The sequence below is a fragment of the Lytechinus pictus genome, chromosome 14 (genome assembly GCF_037042905.1).
Source record: "Lytechinus pictus isolate F3 Inbred chromosome 14, Lp3.0, whole genome shotgun sequence".
Classification (NCBI taxonomy): domain Eukaryota; kingdom Metazoa; phylum Echinodermata; class Echinoidea; order Temnopleuroida; family Toxopneustidae; genus Lytechinus; species Lytechinus pictus.
In genome coordinates, this window is record NC_087258.1 from 22,237,691 (window position 1) to 22,253,891 (window position 16,201).

General features: G+C 38.6%; 1 protein-coding gene across 1 annotated transcript; it reads left to right on the top strand.

The window, feature by feature from the left end:
• Positions 1-638: 638 nt before the first annotated feature.
• On the top strand, positions 639-14,251 carry LOC129276114 (development-specific protein LVN1.2-like). The gene is made up of 7 exons (XM_064109392.1): positions 639-929; positions 1,892-2,003; positions 3,011-3,174; positions 3,892-3,973; positions 5,205-5,405; positions 6,980-7,071; positions 13,828-14,251. Exons 2-7 carry the CDS (start codon positions 1,907-1,909, stop codon positions 13,906-13,908), a joined length of 717 nt encoding a protein of 238 aa, XP_063965462.1. The 5' UTR covers positions 639-929; positions 1,892-1,906; the 3' UTR covers positions 13,909-14,251.
• Positions 14,252-16,201: the final 1,950 nt, after the last annotated feature.

The following is a 16,201-nucleotide window of genomic DNA, read 5'->3' on the forward strand; positions in this document are numbered from 1 at the left end:
AATAAAAAACAATAAAATACATAAGAAAACAAATGATATAATTGCATTTAATTTAATATACATATAATGTTCAGACAAAAATATGCCAGTTTCAGGGCTATGTTTAATGAATTAGAGCCAAATTATAATTGTATGCATTAATTAATATAATCATGATAATTAATTCACTGAAAATAAATGTGAATAGTTTTGGTACAATTGGCAATCGAATTATAGAGATTACGTCATGGTTGAAGTACATGCCATATTTTTATCTCGATCGCACGATCAACCACCGAGATCGGGGGGGGGGGGGTAAAACACCCCCTCACACCCGGCTATGCAATTTCAAAATAGCCCGGGAACCAGCAGTACAATGCAGCATTATGAGCTTTGTGGTCTTGAAATATAGGCCTATTTGAATGATAAAACACATCCTTTACTCAATACATTCATAACACACTGATTATGTTACCAAGTAGCAAAACAAGTACTTTCCTCTCAAGAATATTTTAATTTCTGTGTAAGAACAAAATCATATGCTAACTCATACTCTGTATTATAGAACGAATGTTTTTAAGACTAGTTATCTATAAGATACATTCAATGAAAGATCGTTCGCTCGCCCTTTATAAAGGTGGGGATTGATTTTTTGGAACCAGAATGACTTAAGCACACACATTTTTGAAAAGATGTTCTCTGCTTCAGACGTCGTAAATGTCTTGTCAATATTTACACTAACGCGCATCCTTTGTCATGTTTGTTCATTGTGTACATATGTCGTCGTCATTCCTGCCATGTGGCCGTTTTCATCATAACTAAATTTAGCCTATTCGAATTTATAAAGGGAGGAGCTTATTAATTCCAGTCGTGTGGTATAACACTGTGCTTCGCATCGGTTGATCACATTTCATTCTGGAAACCATTCGGACCATTCAACACCTGGGAAGGTAAGTTTGATATATCCATTCTTCCGAAACAAATTTACCACTCGTTTTTGTAGTATTGTTTTGAACTTGAGGCTTCATCGCAATGACGAAAATTGTAGGAATTCAGTATCGAAATTTTCAATTAGTATCCTGCGATGACTATGCAGAACTATACAATTTCCGGGATTTGGGGGTTTATTTTACCTTCACATATTTTAGTTACACGTCTTTTGTTTTCTCGTTCCCCTCCTCAGGTATATTCGAACTTCATGTTCAAGATTATTATGTACTTTTTTCTGTATTTTTATTTGAATTTTTCTGTCCAAGTAAATTATCGTTACTTTTTTCAACCTGACACATTATTTTATCATTATTACCCGTGGACAGTTTTTAGTATTTTGGTTAACATGCATGTAATAGATTATGATACCATACTCAATTGAGAGTCTAAATGCAACGTTAGGTCACTGTCCACTTGAAACTCCCCAAGGTGCTTGTAAAGTTTCATTACTAAAGATCCCAACATAATGCATCATCATTATTCTGAATATGGACATAGTATTTCATGTTCATATATTTATTCATTTGTTCGTATATTTTTATCTAGTTATTCATTTTATATTTATTCATTTATTTATGTATTTATTTATTTATCTATTTATTTATTTATTTATTTATTTATTCATTTATTTTTGTATGTAATTATTTTTTTATTCATTTATTTATCTATATTTTGTATTCATTTATTTATCTATATTTTGTATTCATTTCTATATCTATTTATGTATTAATTTATTCATTTACTTATGTATTCATTCAATATCTATTTACTTATTTATTCATTCATTTGTTTATTTATTCATTCATTATTTGTCTAGCTATTCATTTATTGGTATCACCAATTCAAGGTATCCGGTATACTTTTAAGCTCTACAAAATACTAGTACATGTAGTATGAAACACCTGTAATTCATTCTATTCAGGTCGATTTCGTCATCATGGTTAAGTCGGTGGTACTCGTCGTCCTCGCCGTAGTCGTAGCGGTCAACGCTCAGAAGCCGGTCTGTTATCCTCCTCAGTTTATGGGTGGGCTAGGTAAGACATAGTTTACTCATTTCATTTATTTCGATCCTTTATACAAATAATACATACACTGTAAAAACGCTGTTTAAAATTTCAAACACGTTGATTAAGCCCGTCACTCTAACAACTACTATTTAAACTTTTTAAACATCTGTTTCAACTTTTTAAACAAATTGTTCAAAAAGTTTAAACAACTTTTTGTTAGAGTGACAGGCTTAAACAACATGCTAATTTTTACTGTGTATCTTCGAGGGCACTGTAAATACGCACACGGGGTACCTTAAAAGTATAGTTCACTAAAAAAACACTGAGTAAATTTTTACCTAATACTGGGTAGAAAGGCACATGCATGTTTGCTGGGTTTTTTTTACCCCATATTGGGCTAAATGCATGTAGGGTAAATTTCAACGCAACATTGCGTAAAATGTACAAAATACTTGGTATCTTTTTACCCAACCAACATGCATGCTCCCATTTTACCCAATATTGGGTCAACCTTTTTAAAGTGTTCTAAACTGTTTCACAAAAGGATTCTAATGTAATTTCTTTCAATTCTGCCCTCAATTTAACAATGTTATCGTAATGCTACTCATTTTCTCTCTATTAGGTTTTTAATATCAATCAATTATAAATGTTTTACTGAAAACTTGTGAAAATTTTTAAGTTGAAACTCACAATTCTCTGTAGTCGAACCACTGATGGCTTCATCATTGGTGTTTCACTAGCCTGATGAAACCCTTAGTGGTTGGTGAAACGTCTTCGCGACTACAGATACTTGTGAGTTTCAACTTCACAATTTTCACAAAATGCCAGTTAAAGATTTATAATTGATTCACAATTCAAGTTTACTGGATGAGTTATAATATTCATGGATTTGTTATATGTTTATTGTTTAAATGAGCTTAGTCAAATTTTACTTGGATTTGGGTTAATATTAATACATATTATGCTTATTAGATTTGATCGATTATATTTAATAAATATGATTTTTTTTTTAATACTTTTAATGTCATCTTAAGGATTCACTGTCGGCCAGACTGGTCCCGATGGTAGACCAGAGGGTTATACACTGAATGAGTACGGTGCCTGGGACTTTGCTCAAAGGAGACTTGGTCTCAATATGGATATCTTTTATCCCAATGGAACTACCTACAACTTCCGTGTAATCCAGGACTACACCGCGGTATGTTTTGACACCAGTCAGTAGACACCATAAGAAAAGGGGTATTTATGTAAGAACAACATCAGATAGTGTTCTGGAAGGATTTCACCCTCTGGTGTTACACATTCTAACAACTAGTTTTTAAAACTTTTTTTGTAATTGTTTACACTTCTTAAACAACTTGTTTAAAAAGTTTAAACAGTTTTTTTTAGCGTAAACAGTTGTTTAGAACGTTTAAACAATAATAATAATATAGAGTATTTCTAAAGCGCCAAATCCACATTGAGTATGTGCTCAAGGCGCTGAAATATACTTGGTATATTATTATTACCCCGGCTGTAGCTGAGCGGCCATACAGGCGCTAAAGCATTCAAGGAATAAATCCCACCGGGTACCCATTCACCTCACCTGGGTCGAGTGCAGCACAAAGTGGATAAATTTCTTGCCGAAGGAAATTACGCCATGGCTGGGATTCGAACCCATTGGGTAAATTTTACACAATATTTGTTTTCATTTTGCCCAACAATCATACATGTTCCTCGTTCACCCAATATTAGGTAAATTGTCTTTAGTGTATAGCATGTTTGATCACTTTACTTTCAACTTGTTTTTCCTTCTACCCCCCCCCCCTCTCTCCCTCTCCCTCTCCCCACTAATCATCTCTCCCCCTCTCGCCCTCCATCTCCCTCTCTCACTTTCACTCATTGTTTCTTTCCACTTCTCCTTTTCGACCTACAGGGAACGCAGTTTACTATTTTTGAGCAATATCGATTCTGCGCCAAGCAGAAACCACCTACCGAACCCGAAAATTGTATTCCAGGTAAATATTAACCGATTTCTTTATCGGCTTTTATCTCCCCCCCCCCCCCTTTACCAAGGGCAGAAATCTGTCTCCAAAGTTAGGGAAAACAAGGGCCTGGAAAATCTGACATAAAAAAGGGTTATCACCCAATAAGTAAGGTCATCTCGTCCAAAATTCATGTTTTATTTCAATATTTCAATTTCTTTCTTTCCATCATAAAAGACCAAAAATAGTAGGGGGACATTTGATATTGTGTCTCCCTACTATTTTGGGTAGGGGGGACACGTCCCCCTGCCCCCCCCCCCCCCCCTGGGATTTACGCCCATGCTCTTTACTATCGGACAGTTGAATATAATATCCTTAAAATGTAAAAGGATGATGATTTTGACAATTTTTGGAGTTTATGATGATGTTCACTTTTAGATCGGCTATTATAGAGATTGATGCGACATTCATAACTACGTTCTCAAATAACATGAATAAGAAGTGATTTTAGAACGAGTTGATTTTCATTGGAATTTCAGTCTTTTTTAGAACCGTTACAATAGTTATAATTTGTTAATAATAATACCAACATGCACTGGCGTACCTAGGATTTTCCAAAAGGGGGGCAAATTTTTTGGAGGATATTTCGTCAAATAAAGGATTTCTGACCACAAAAAAAAATTGACAAGCAAAAAAAAAAAAAGGTCTTCAACCAAAATAAAGGATTTCTTACCAGAAAAAAGATTGACAAGCCAAAAAAAAAAAAGGCCTTCAGGTTCACAAGAGGGGGCACACATCTGTTTTCATTGCATTTTTACATTACAAATTATTAATTTGGCTTCTCAAGGGGGGGCACGTCCCCTGGATCAGTTGTGACTCGTCAGGGGGGGGGGCAGGGATACGTCCCCCGCATGAGTTGTGACTCGTCAGGGGGGCAGTTTGCCCCCCTGCCCCCCCCCCCCTTAGGTATGCGTCCCTCTATGCGTTTTTTGAAGGAAACAGAAGAGGCAAAGAAAAATGATAAATTTGCTGGCAATCATGGCACTAACTCATTTAAAAGTCTTTTTAAATAAGTATGTTTTCAGAGTGAAATTTAAACTTGGGTGGAGAAGAGTTCTTGTTAGAGAACCATATATTTTTAAGAGTGTTGTTTTTCTTACAGAATGTGCCCCTTAAGCCTCAATATAAGAGCAAAATCAAGCCATTTGCATTTTCATGTTAACATATAAAATATGTCCTTTCCCCCATTATCCCCACTTGGCAGCCAACACCAGTGTAGCTTTCCGCGGGTTCCTGGGCGCTGGAAAGGACCGACTCGACTACGATCTTTACACCATGAAGCTAACCAAGGAGGAAACGGGTAATCTCGAGGGGGACGTCACCTTCGGTATCATAAGGGGAAAAGAATTCAACATCCCTCTCTCAAACACCTTCATCGGGACTTACTTCGACGGTGAAACCCCATGTAAGTAGCTCAACACTGTAAAAACTGTGGTGTTAAAACTGACACCAGTTGGACCACACCCTGATGTGTTAAAATTACACCCTAGAGATTTAACATAACACCAAAGAGTTTAAATGTTAACAACCAAATGTGGTGTAATAACACATACAGGTGTTAAACTAACAATGTCAATTTAACACCGGTGTAAAATAACTGGTGTGGTCCTCTATGTACACCGGTTAACACCACAGTTTTTGCTGTGAATAATCTGACACCGGTCCCTTATGTGATGCGTTTGTTTGTTGTTGTTGTTGTTGCTTTTTTTGAGGGGGGGGTTGCAAGCGAAAGTTAAAATCATGGTTGTTCGGATTGTTATTTTTTTAATTCCCTGTATATAACCACCATGCTAACAAAATACAATCAAAATGAATTTATGTGCATACAACTCATATATAGCCTGTTGTTGAAACGTATGGTTATGGGGTGGGAGCTATGCACATGTTTGTATTGGTGGGAGGGGAGGGTGATGTCGTCAACATGATATGAATCCCTAAAACACTTCACCAGATCCAATCTATACCATGACGTACGTTGTGTTTGTTTTTATGACATGTCTTATGTTTATGTTTTATGACTGTTAACACTTTTCCAGATATGATAGTCATGTCTGAAATAGCAGTCTTATATTGCTTTATATCTAGACTCTAAGAAAAAGGTTTACCCAAAAAAAACCCAACAAACATGCATGTTCCGTTTCTACCTAATAGTGTGTAACATTTCGCTTAGTGTTTTTAGAGTGTATGTTCTGTGTCATTTTTGTATAACATCTACTCTTGACATGATAATGTCCCACGTGGATTCGATATCTTTACTTTTGTTTTGTTGTTGTCGTTATTGTTGTTGTTTGTGTGTTTGTTTTTCAAACAGTAGAAACACTGTGTACTTACTTTATACAACGCCGATATCTATATGAGCTGCTCTGGGATAGATTTCAGTTGAAAGTGTTTAACAATATATATTTTTTTAATCCTCAACAAATTATGCATTATACGTCTCGACAGTGCCAAACGAGTATACTGTTCATATATTAAATAGCGTTGTTATTTTTTTTGCGCGGTGGAATTGAACAAATTATTTCAAGATACTACCAGTGGCGTATAGATGTGGGCTTGGGGAGATCTTGTACCCCCCCCCCCCCGAAAAAAAAATCACGACCAAGAAAAAAAAAGAGAAAAGGAAAGGGTTAAGGGTGACATATGGTATTATTTTCTAAATATTGTGTCAAAATTTATCACAAACTTGGATTTCTGTAATGAATATGTCATTTGTTTTGCTCTGACGCTCGCTTCGCTCGCTCGCAACAGTTTATTAATTTTACGCGATACGCCATATCAAGCCCCCTCAAAATTATTGGCTCGTTACGCCTCTGGACACTACTCATTACGCACCGAATCCATTCTACATAATAGTATTCTAAGGCCCGTTGACAAAAAAGAGAAAAATAACTATAAACGAGGACTTAGCGACAATTTGAAAGTTACCATATTAAAGTTTGCTGAGTACCCACATTCATTCTACCATTTTTTTTTTTACAGATGCTCAAGTGTCAAGTGGAGGTTATTACAATGTCGAGATAGGGATTAATGACCCAAAGAGATGGTTTGAAGTACCCGATTACTGCCCTCAGGTAAGATTTTGTCATCACCTTTAAGTTTATCTTAAGTTTTAATAACACCCCCCCCCCCTCCCCCCCCCCCCCAAAAAAAAGGGTTGATTAATATTTTCGTTCATTGCTAAAGTATATGAGCTTGTGTATCCTAAAACTTTGATGGCGTGGATAAAATGAACAATTAACGTGTGTTTATAAAATAAAATTTATTTTTGACGGGATGTCTACCGAAATAGCAGAATACATTAGTTGTTGCATAGAATCATTTTTCGAGCATAGCACAGGCTGGACATTTTAAGACATATTCTTTGTTCTGGTTTTCTGATCTGTAACTTTTGAATTCTCCAATATTGGAAACGATCGGAAATTGGTGCAGACTCATCCTTTGTTTTATCACAAACATCATGAACATAGCGAAATTCAAATGGAAATGTAGCATAACGAAATATGAGCTATAATTAATTTTCGGGGGATAGTATTGGAAGTCAAGTGATTCTTTTATAAGGAATAATTAATCATTACACGAAGGCATTAATGTTTACGGTGAATTTCCGGAAATTAGGGTTCGCACACATAAACAATCGAGTTGTAGGAAATGAGAACTTTCTTAACATAAAAATATCTGATTGACTCACCAGCACTGAGGTCCTCTATGCGAAGGCAAAAATGTAGAAAATCAAGTGGCGATTAATTCATCGGGATCCTTTAATGCGATGTCCATAAACAAGATAAATGCGAATGAAGAACGATGTCGCGATGAAGAACGACCGCGCACGTGAGGCCTCAGCGAAACGCGTCGCGAATAGGGTAATCGTGACACGAGATGTTCTCCTAGAAATATTACACGCTGTCCACTTGGATAACACAAGCGATGAATATATATTTACATATGTCCAAAATCAAAAGGATGGAAAATGAAGAACTTGAAATCCTGATGATGAAAAATAAATCCAAAGTAAGAGCTATTTGTTGTGTTGCAAAGAAAAATGACTAGCAGAAATTGTACATGTCCTTACTAGGTGAAGACTTTCTACCGCGTGTGTTGGAGTGTAAAAATTAACCATGAGGTTGCTCTCAGCTTAAATCTGATTGGCTAGTCGTTGCTAAGTGAGAAAAACATCCGCTTAGAGATAGACAGGAGAATCAAGTTGAATAGGCTAACTGAGAGGTGCTCCATGAAAAGAATTAATTAAGTTGTAAATCAGCTGTCTTTGCATGATCAATGTAAAATAAAGTGATCAAGCTCTGATCATGTTGAAATCAGTGTTTGATGAAAAGAAAACCACTACAATACTCCCCTCCTAGATCAACGAACAAGAGTTAAGTTGATCGATACAAAGCATTGGTCCCATGATAATGTAAGATGTCCTTTCATCCATTGGAAAACTGGGCAAAACGAGCTGGAAAATGGACGCGGCGACCTGATCTGGTTGTCCGCACCGGTGGAGTAGAGGCAGTAGGAGTAGGTAGCGATGAAAATGATGCATGATGTTGAATTGAATTGTCCATGCTTGTAGTAGATGGCAGATGAGCAACCTTGAGACGATCAACGCTGACGGAATCATTCTTCCCTTTCACATCCAAAATGAAAAACTTTGGCGTCCTACTAACAACTCTGTAAGGTCCATCATATTGCGGCTGAAGTGATGGCCGGACAGCATCACACCTGATAAATACATGCGAGCAATCTTGCAAATCAGGTGGAACATGCGATGTAGTAGTTTGAGTGTTCGTGCAGGGTTGATGTCAATCATATAGTTGCGAAGGCGATGAACATAGTCGCCTGGGTTGGAGAAAGAGTCCGGAGTCGTTGGTGCCACCAGTTGACCTGGAACCTTCAGTGTAGTTCCATACACCAGTTCTGCTGGTGTACATCCAAGATCCTCTTTTACCGTTGTGCGTATGCCCAAAAGTGCGATAGGCAAAAACTCTTGCCATTTGCTGGGATCAGATTGCGCTCGAAGTGCTGCTTTGAGCTGACGATGGAATCTCTCCACAATACCATTGGCCGCAGGGTGATACGCAGTGGTGCGTGTACGAGAGCTCCCAAGAAGTGAAGTGAGTGCTTGGAAGAGTTGCGATTCAAACTGCCTACCTCTGTCCGTGGTGATGGTTGAGGGTGCGCCAAATCGGGAAATCCACCCATGCACAAGTGTCTTGGCGACAGTCTCTGCTGTAATGTCTGATATTGGGAAAGCATCGGCCCATCTTGTAAACCGATCAATACAGGTTAACATGTAACAATATCCATTTGACGAAGGCAATGGACCGACTAAGTCTACATGAATATGACTGAATCTGGCGTCTGGCGCAGTGTAGGTTCCAAGTGGTGCCTTGATATGTCGATGGACCTTAGAGCGCTGGCAAGATAAGCATGAACGAGCCCACGTACGTATGTCCTTGTTCATACTTGGCCAAACAAAACGTGAAGTAATCATTGCTTGGGTAGAGCGTACACCAGGATGTGACATATTATGCAACGCTTCAAATACCATGCGGCGGTGTTTCTTCGGGACGTAAGGTCTCTCGTGGTCTGTAGAGACATCGCACCAAATCATTCCGTCGCTTGAAGGCCGTGGTACTTGCTTAAATGTCAGTGAAGTTGATTTCTGTATCTCTTCCCATTCATCATCAATTTGGTCGGCTGCAATCTGATCAAAATCAACAGTAAATGATGTGTGGAGAGCATCCACATGCAGTCGAGACAAGGCATCAGCTACTGTGTTGTCTACACCGTGTACATGCTGTATGTCTGATGTAAACTGCGAGATATAGTCTAGCTGGCGGATTTCTCTTGGAGAGTGACGGTCAGGCTTCGATCGCAAAGCGTAGGTCAATGGCTTATGATCTGTGTAGACTGTGAACTCGCGTCCCTCTAAGAAATAGCGAAAATGGCGAATCGTGAGGTAAACAGCTAATAATTCCCTACCAAAAGTGCTGTATCTTATTTCGGTAGGTTTGAGTCGCTGTGAAAAGAACGCAATTGGCTTCCAAATACCATCAGCGTACTGTTGAATGACGCCACCGACTGCTACATCTGATGCATCAACCATCAAGTTAGTTTGGAGATCTGTCGAAGGATGTACAAGCAAAGCAGCATTTGCAAGTTCCTCCTTCGCACGCTCAAATGCACTGATGCGCTCTTCCGTCCACTCAACTGCCTTGGTTGATCTCTTCGGCTGACCACGGAGCATGTCGGTAAGTGGTGCGAGGATAGCTGCTGCCTTGGGGATAAATCGTCGATAAAAATTGACAAGTCCTAGAAAACGACGGAGCTGTCGAATAGAAGAAGGACGAGCAAATTCGCGGATCTCCTCCACGCGCTTCTCGAGGGGTCGAATGCCATCTGCGCTGATGTGATGTCCCAAGAAGATGAGAGAGCTCACACCAAACACACACTTGGCAGGGTTGATCACAATACCATACTCGTGAAGGCGAGCAAAAAGAAGTCGGAGATGTTCCTTATGCTCTTCCTCTGTTGCACTAGCAACTAGCATGTCGTCGATGTACACAAAGACAAAAGGCAAGCCCCTGACCACTTCGTCCATCAAACGCTGGAAGGATTGGGCTGCATTTCGAAGTCCGAAAGGCATTCGCGTAAACTCGAAGAGTCCGAAGGGTGTGGTAATTGCCGTCTTCGGTATATCAGATGGTTCAACGGGTATCTGATGGTATGCCTTGATGAGATCTATCTTCGAAAAGATCTTCTTGCCATTCAATGATGCTGTAAAGTCCTGGATATGTGGGACTGGGTAGCGATCTGGTACAGTTCGAGCGTTAAGAGCACGGTAATCCCCACATGGGCGCCAATCACCTGGTGTAGATTTGGGAACCATGTGGAGCGGGGATGCCCAATTGCTACTCGACGGTCTAACGATCCCCAGTTCCTGCATATGTTCGAACTCAGAACGTGCTATCGTCAGGCGATCAGCAGCTAAACGACGTGGACGTGCGGAACATGGAGGTCCTGTCGTTACAATGTGGTGCGTAACAGAATGTTTGACAGCTTTGGGGTGATAGTCAGGACGAGTGATGTCTGGGTACTCCTTTAAGATGGCGTTATACTCATCACTGCCTGTAGTCGATGAACGTGAAAACATAGGACTGACAGACTGCGTGTGAAGTGGAGCACGGATGCCGTCGATCGTGAGCTTTGTAGTGGAGTCAATAAGTTTTCGATGCCTAACATCTACAACCAGTCCAAATTCATCCAGGAAATCGGCTCCAATAATGGGTGTAGGAAGATCGGCAATCACGAAAACAAAACGAAAAGTCCTTCGAAGGCCTAAATCCAAAGTGATGGAGCGTTCACCATACGTACGAATGCGAGACTCGTTAACCGCTTCCAATGTGAACTCTGAATGTGTATGCCGTTGTCTGTCAACTGCAGATGGCGTGATTATGCTGACTTCCGCTCCAGTATCTACCAAAAATTGAGTACCACTGATCCGATCATGAATGTAGAACAAGCGACCATTCTTAGCACCAGCACGAGTCGTCGCTCTTAATCCCGGCTGGCTCTGTCGTTTCCCTGAGCATGGGTGTTGGAAGAAGGCTGTTGAGAATCACTCGAAAACAAAGAAGCGTGATTAAAGTTACATGGCGGTGTACACTTGCGAGCTTCTGCACCATGTTTCCAGTGATACCAACAGAGAGGACGCTTTTGACTGCTACTCCTGCTACGTTGTCTATTTGAATGAGTATTTGGACGTTGAGGGCGCCTATTTGGAGATCGACCACGTTCATGTTGAAGTTGCGTAGTCAATGACTGCACTTGAAATGTAAGTCTGTCTACTTGCTGTTGAAGTTGTGACAACTCTGAACTAGAAGTAGAAGACGAGGGCGAACTAACAGCAGAAACAGTACTTGTTGAACCAATATCAATGATTCTATCAGCCAAGTCTGCCAACTGTGTCACCTTCATGTCGTCGCAGCTTGACGCTAGAATTGTCTGGACATGATGTGGAAGTCGCTGCAAAAATAATTGTTTGAAGATTGTTTCATCAAGATGATCACTTCCAAGCAGTTGTTCCATTCTACGTAATAACTGGGAGGGTTTTCGATCCCCTAGTTCCTCTTGGGTAAGTAGCTGGTGGAGTCTTTTCTGCTCCGAGACTGATGTCCTGCGAATCAATTCTGCTTTGAGGTGCGAGTACGGTGTGTCCTTAGGAGGGTTCATTAAAATATCCCTGACTTCCTGCGCAATCTCAGGTTGAAGTGCAGACACAATGTACGCAAACTGAGTCTCCTCTGAAGTAATTCCCCTCGTCATGAACTGGGCTTGTACTTGAGCGAACCATACAGCGGGATCGTTCGGCCAGTATGGGGGAAGCTTTAAGGCGACTGCAGCGACATGCGATACCGCAGCAGCTGGATTAGCTGATTGTTGATTCATGATGAAAATTGTTGCGTCTCGAAAATCACGTCGGGGTCACCAATTGTAGGAAATGAGAACTTTCTTAACATAAAAATATCTGATTGACTCACCAGCACTGAGGTCCTCTATGCGAAGGCAAAAATGTAGAAAATCAAGTGGCGATTAATTCATCGGGATCCTTTAATGCGATGTCCATAAACAAGATAAATGCGAATGAAGAACGATGTCGCGATGAAGAACGACCGCGCACGTGAGGCCTCAGCGAAACGCGTCGCGAATAGGGTAATCGTGACACGAGATGTTCTCCTAGAAATATTACACGCTGTCCACTTGGATAACACAAGCGATGAATATATATTTACATATGTCCAAAATCAAAAGGATGGAAAATGAAGAACTTGAAATCCTGATGATGAAAAATAAATCCAAAGTAAGAGCTATTTGTTGTGTTGCAAAGAAAAATGACTAGCAGAAATTGTACATGTCCTTACTAGGTGAAGACTTTCTACCGCGTGTGTTGGAGTGTAAAAATTAACCATGAGGTTGCTCTCAGCTTAAATCTGATTGGCTAGTCGTTGCTAAGTGAGAAAAACATCCGCTTAGAGATAGACAGGAGAATCAAGTTGAATAGGCTAACTGAGAGGTGCTCCATGAAAAGAATTAATTAAGTTGTAAATCAGCTGTCTTTGCATGATCAATGTAAAATAAAGTGATCAAGCTCTGATCATGTTGAAATCAGTGTTTGATGAAAAGAAAACCACTACAGAGTCTTATGTTCTGAACAAAAATATCATACTTGTGCCGATGTCAATAAATGATTACAATTTTGATGAAGTGTGTACTAATAATGGAAGATTTGGAATATGACTTTATGGTACTGCCATAACAGGTGTGATGTTCGTTTGATTATTTCGTGCCCAGTCCACGAGATATAATATTTAAATGATTAACTAACGTATTGACTGAGATCAGTAAGGAACGTATTTCTGGGGGAAGGGGAAGAACATCATCTCCAAGTAATCTTACACTCGATTTTCTCTCCCTTTTCCCCCTCTCCCTAATTAAATTATACCTATCCACCAATCTATTCACATTTGTATCTATCTATCATTATATTTATTCTACTTTCTGTTTGTCGTCTCTTCGCCTGTTTCTCCTGTATAAGTTCCACTTGCAATTTATGCCATTGTAAGTATTATTCTATGACCATTTTATTTTGTTCTGTGAAAATGAAATGAAGCAAATTTGAATTTATATTGCCCTCCCTCTTTATCTAATTTTCCCTTCCACTCTCCCGCTCGTTTCGATTTTTCTCAATAATTATCTTTATCTTTACTTTCATCTTGTTGTGCTTCACTTGTTGTCATCTTTTTTTTTTCTATTTTTCTCCTTCATAGGAACTGACCGACTTGACCACGCTGCCAAAACACATTCCCAAGTGGACTTGGATTCGTCTTCCTGCACCACGCCTCTTTTAAATGTCCGTTAATCCGATGCCGAAATTCCTGGACTTGTCCAAGTAAAAAAAGTGTCCATCGTATTACGAGAGGATTGATTTTTAACAGAACATCAATAAAGATATCGCATTTGCTGTTATTTGTAGTGAAAATAAATTAGTTGGATATTTCTTATTTATTCTTGTGATTTTGATTTTGATTTATATTTCTATGAATTAATATTTGAAATGACACCTATACTAAGTAACTATTTTCCCTATTGAACATAAATCTTCGCACTCTTATTGATATTTTTCGATTGTATCTGTGAATACAAAATAATTTTTAATCCTGATTAAATGAGTATTTTTAATTTTCAACAAGATATTGAATATTATGTTGTTGTATCTTTGTAATGTTATTATGAATAATGGCCGGGCAAGAGTTTGTTTTTACCCAATATGCAGCCCATTAATTAATAAGCACACTATGCGAGGATCCCCATCTCCTTATTATGGAGCAGATGCATCAAAGAAATTTTGTATTTTTAAAATCGTCCTTATTTCAAAATGCGAATGAATGAGAGAAAGTAAAGAAGGAGAAAACGAAAAGAAAAAAGAAAGAAAGAAAGAAAGAAAGGAAGGAAGGAAGGAAAGAAAGAAAGAAAGAAAGAAAGAAAGAAATAAAGAAAGAAAGAAAGAAAAAAAAAAGAAAGAAAGAAAGAAAGAAAGAAAGAAAAGAAAAAACAAGAAAAAAAGAAACAAATGAAATGAAAAAGGAAGAAAAAAAAGAAATAAAGTAAAAAAGAAAGAAAGAAAAGAGAAAGAAAGAAAGAAAGACTTTGCTATAATCAACAATATTCAAGTTGATAAAAAAAAAACATACCGCCACATGTCGGTTGCTCGCTATCGCGACCTGATTACCACGATCATATACGAGATTAACTTCTATAAAGATTTCGCAAACTCGATAAAAGCACAAAGCGATGAATGATTAACCCAGATTATCCCGTTAATGTGATCGGATACAATAACTTCGTGGATGATTCATTCGGGCATTGCAAACGTTTATACATGGTACTAAGCACGGATCTTAAGGCCTGAATGCGTGAACCAAGTTCAGGTAGGGGTACATCCTGCCCGTGCACCCCCCCCCCCCCCCATTGAGAGGTACAACAAATATTTCTTAGGGGAATATGGCCAGTGAGGACCCCCCCCCCCCCTTTATTTTATCCTGGTACAAAATGGCGTCGATGTGGTAGTGAAAACCTTTTTTTTTGCTTTTTTTTGCTTGTCAAAGTTTTCCTGTACAAAAATGCCCCTCCCCTTTGGAAAATCTTGGATCCGTCCTTGCAAGTAACAACAAACTGTCGATAATTGAAAATACTTCTACGTGTCTTACCGTGCAACATTGTTTAAATAATATATATATATATATTTTTTTTTTTGGGGGGGGGGCAAACTAAAACCACAAAAAAAACTCTTGAAGCCTACTTGCTCATACTACCTTGTTTTTGTTTTTTATTTGATTGAACCCTGTATGGATCTGTTATGTACTTATTGTTATGTAGTATGTATTTAACTTCCTGTTATCCTTTCAGTCATTCACCTTCACTTGTTTACAAACTCCCCCAATGTCATCTAAGAATTCTCAAACCACCAATACCATTTAACTCCTAAACCTGACCATAAAAAGACCAACCCTCAGTGACGTCAGCTTACTTCAAGGAAGAAGTATGACTCACACTTCCAGCCCCAATCACCTGCGTAGAGCATCACCACACCCCTTATACCAGAGAAAGTTTAATAGACAGTTACCTGTAGACCAATCAGATCAAGTTTAGAGATCACTCCCACCTTAAATTGTTACACCCCCAAAACTAATTACATAAATAAGACTTCTTGATTATTAGAGGATATAGAATACAACGATAGAATACTAGACCAACACTCATCCACATAGACTGACTGACTTCAAGACTTAGACGTCCATCCAGTTTTACTTTAACTTCACAAATTCAGATCTGATACTTCGAAATAATTATATTCATCTTCTCCTGTTTTATCTAAATCTTCGTTGATATCTTCATGTACTTGTAAACTGTAGCTGAATACTGATGATTAAATACCTAGTGATTTAAACTGTATAACTTTCTCCAAAGTTTCCTTATTACGCTTCCCTTCTTATAATTACCGATCCCAACACGACATTATGATGCAACGTGTTAGTTGTTTGCGCATTTATTTACGTTTCATCTTAATCATTGCATTTTCTATTGAACTTAGTAAAAAGGCTCGTGTTTTGTTTTATCTGATGTATACTCTGTTCTTAAACC

Excerpts from the sequence above, each read along its gene's own strand:
- LOC129276114 (XM_064109392.1), top strand. The coding sequence starts at position 1,907 with ATGGTTAAGTCGGTGGTACTCGTCGTCCTCGCCGTAGTCGTAGCGGTC. Across the intron at positions 5,406-6,979 it reads CTTCGACGGTGAAACCCCAT|ATGCTCAAGTGTCAAGTGGA; the intron begins GTAAGTAGCTCA and ends TTTTTTTTACAG. Across the intron at positions 7,072-13,827 it reads TACCCGATTACTGCCCTCAG|GAACTGACCGACTTGACCAC; the intron begins GTAAGATTTTGT and ends TCTCCTTCATAG.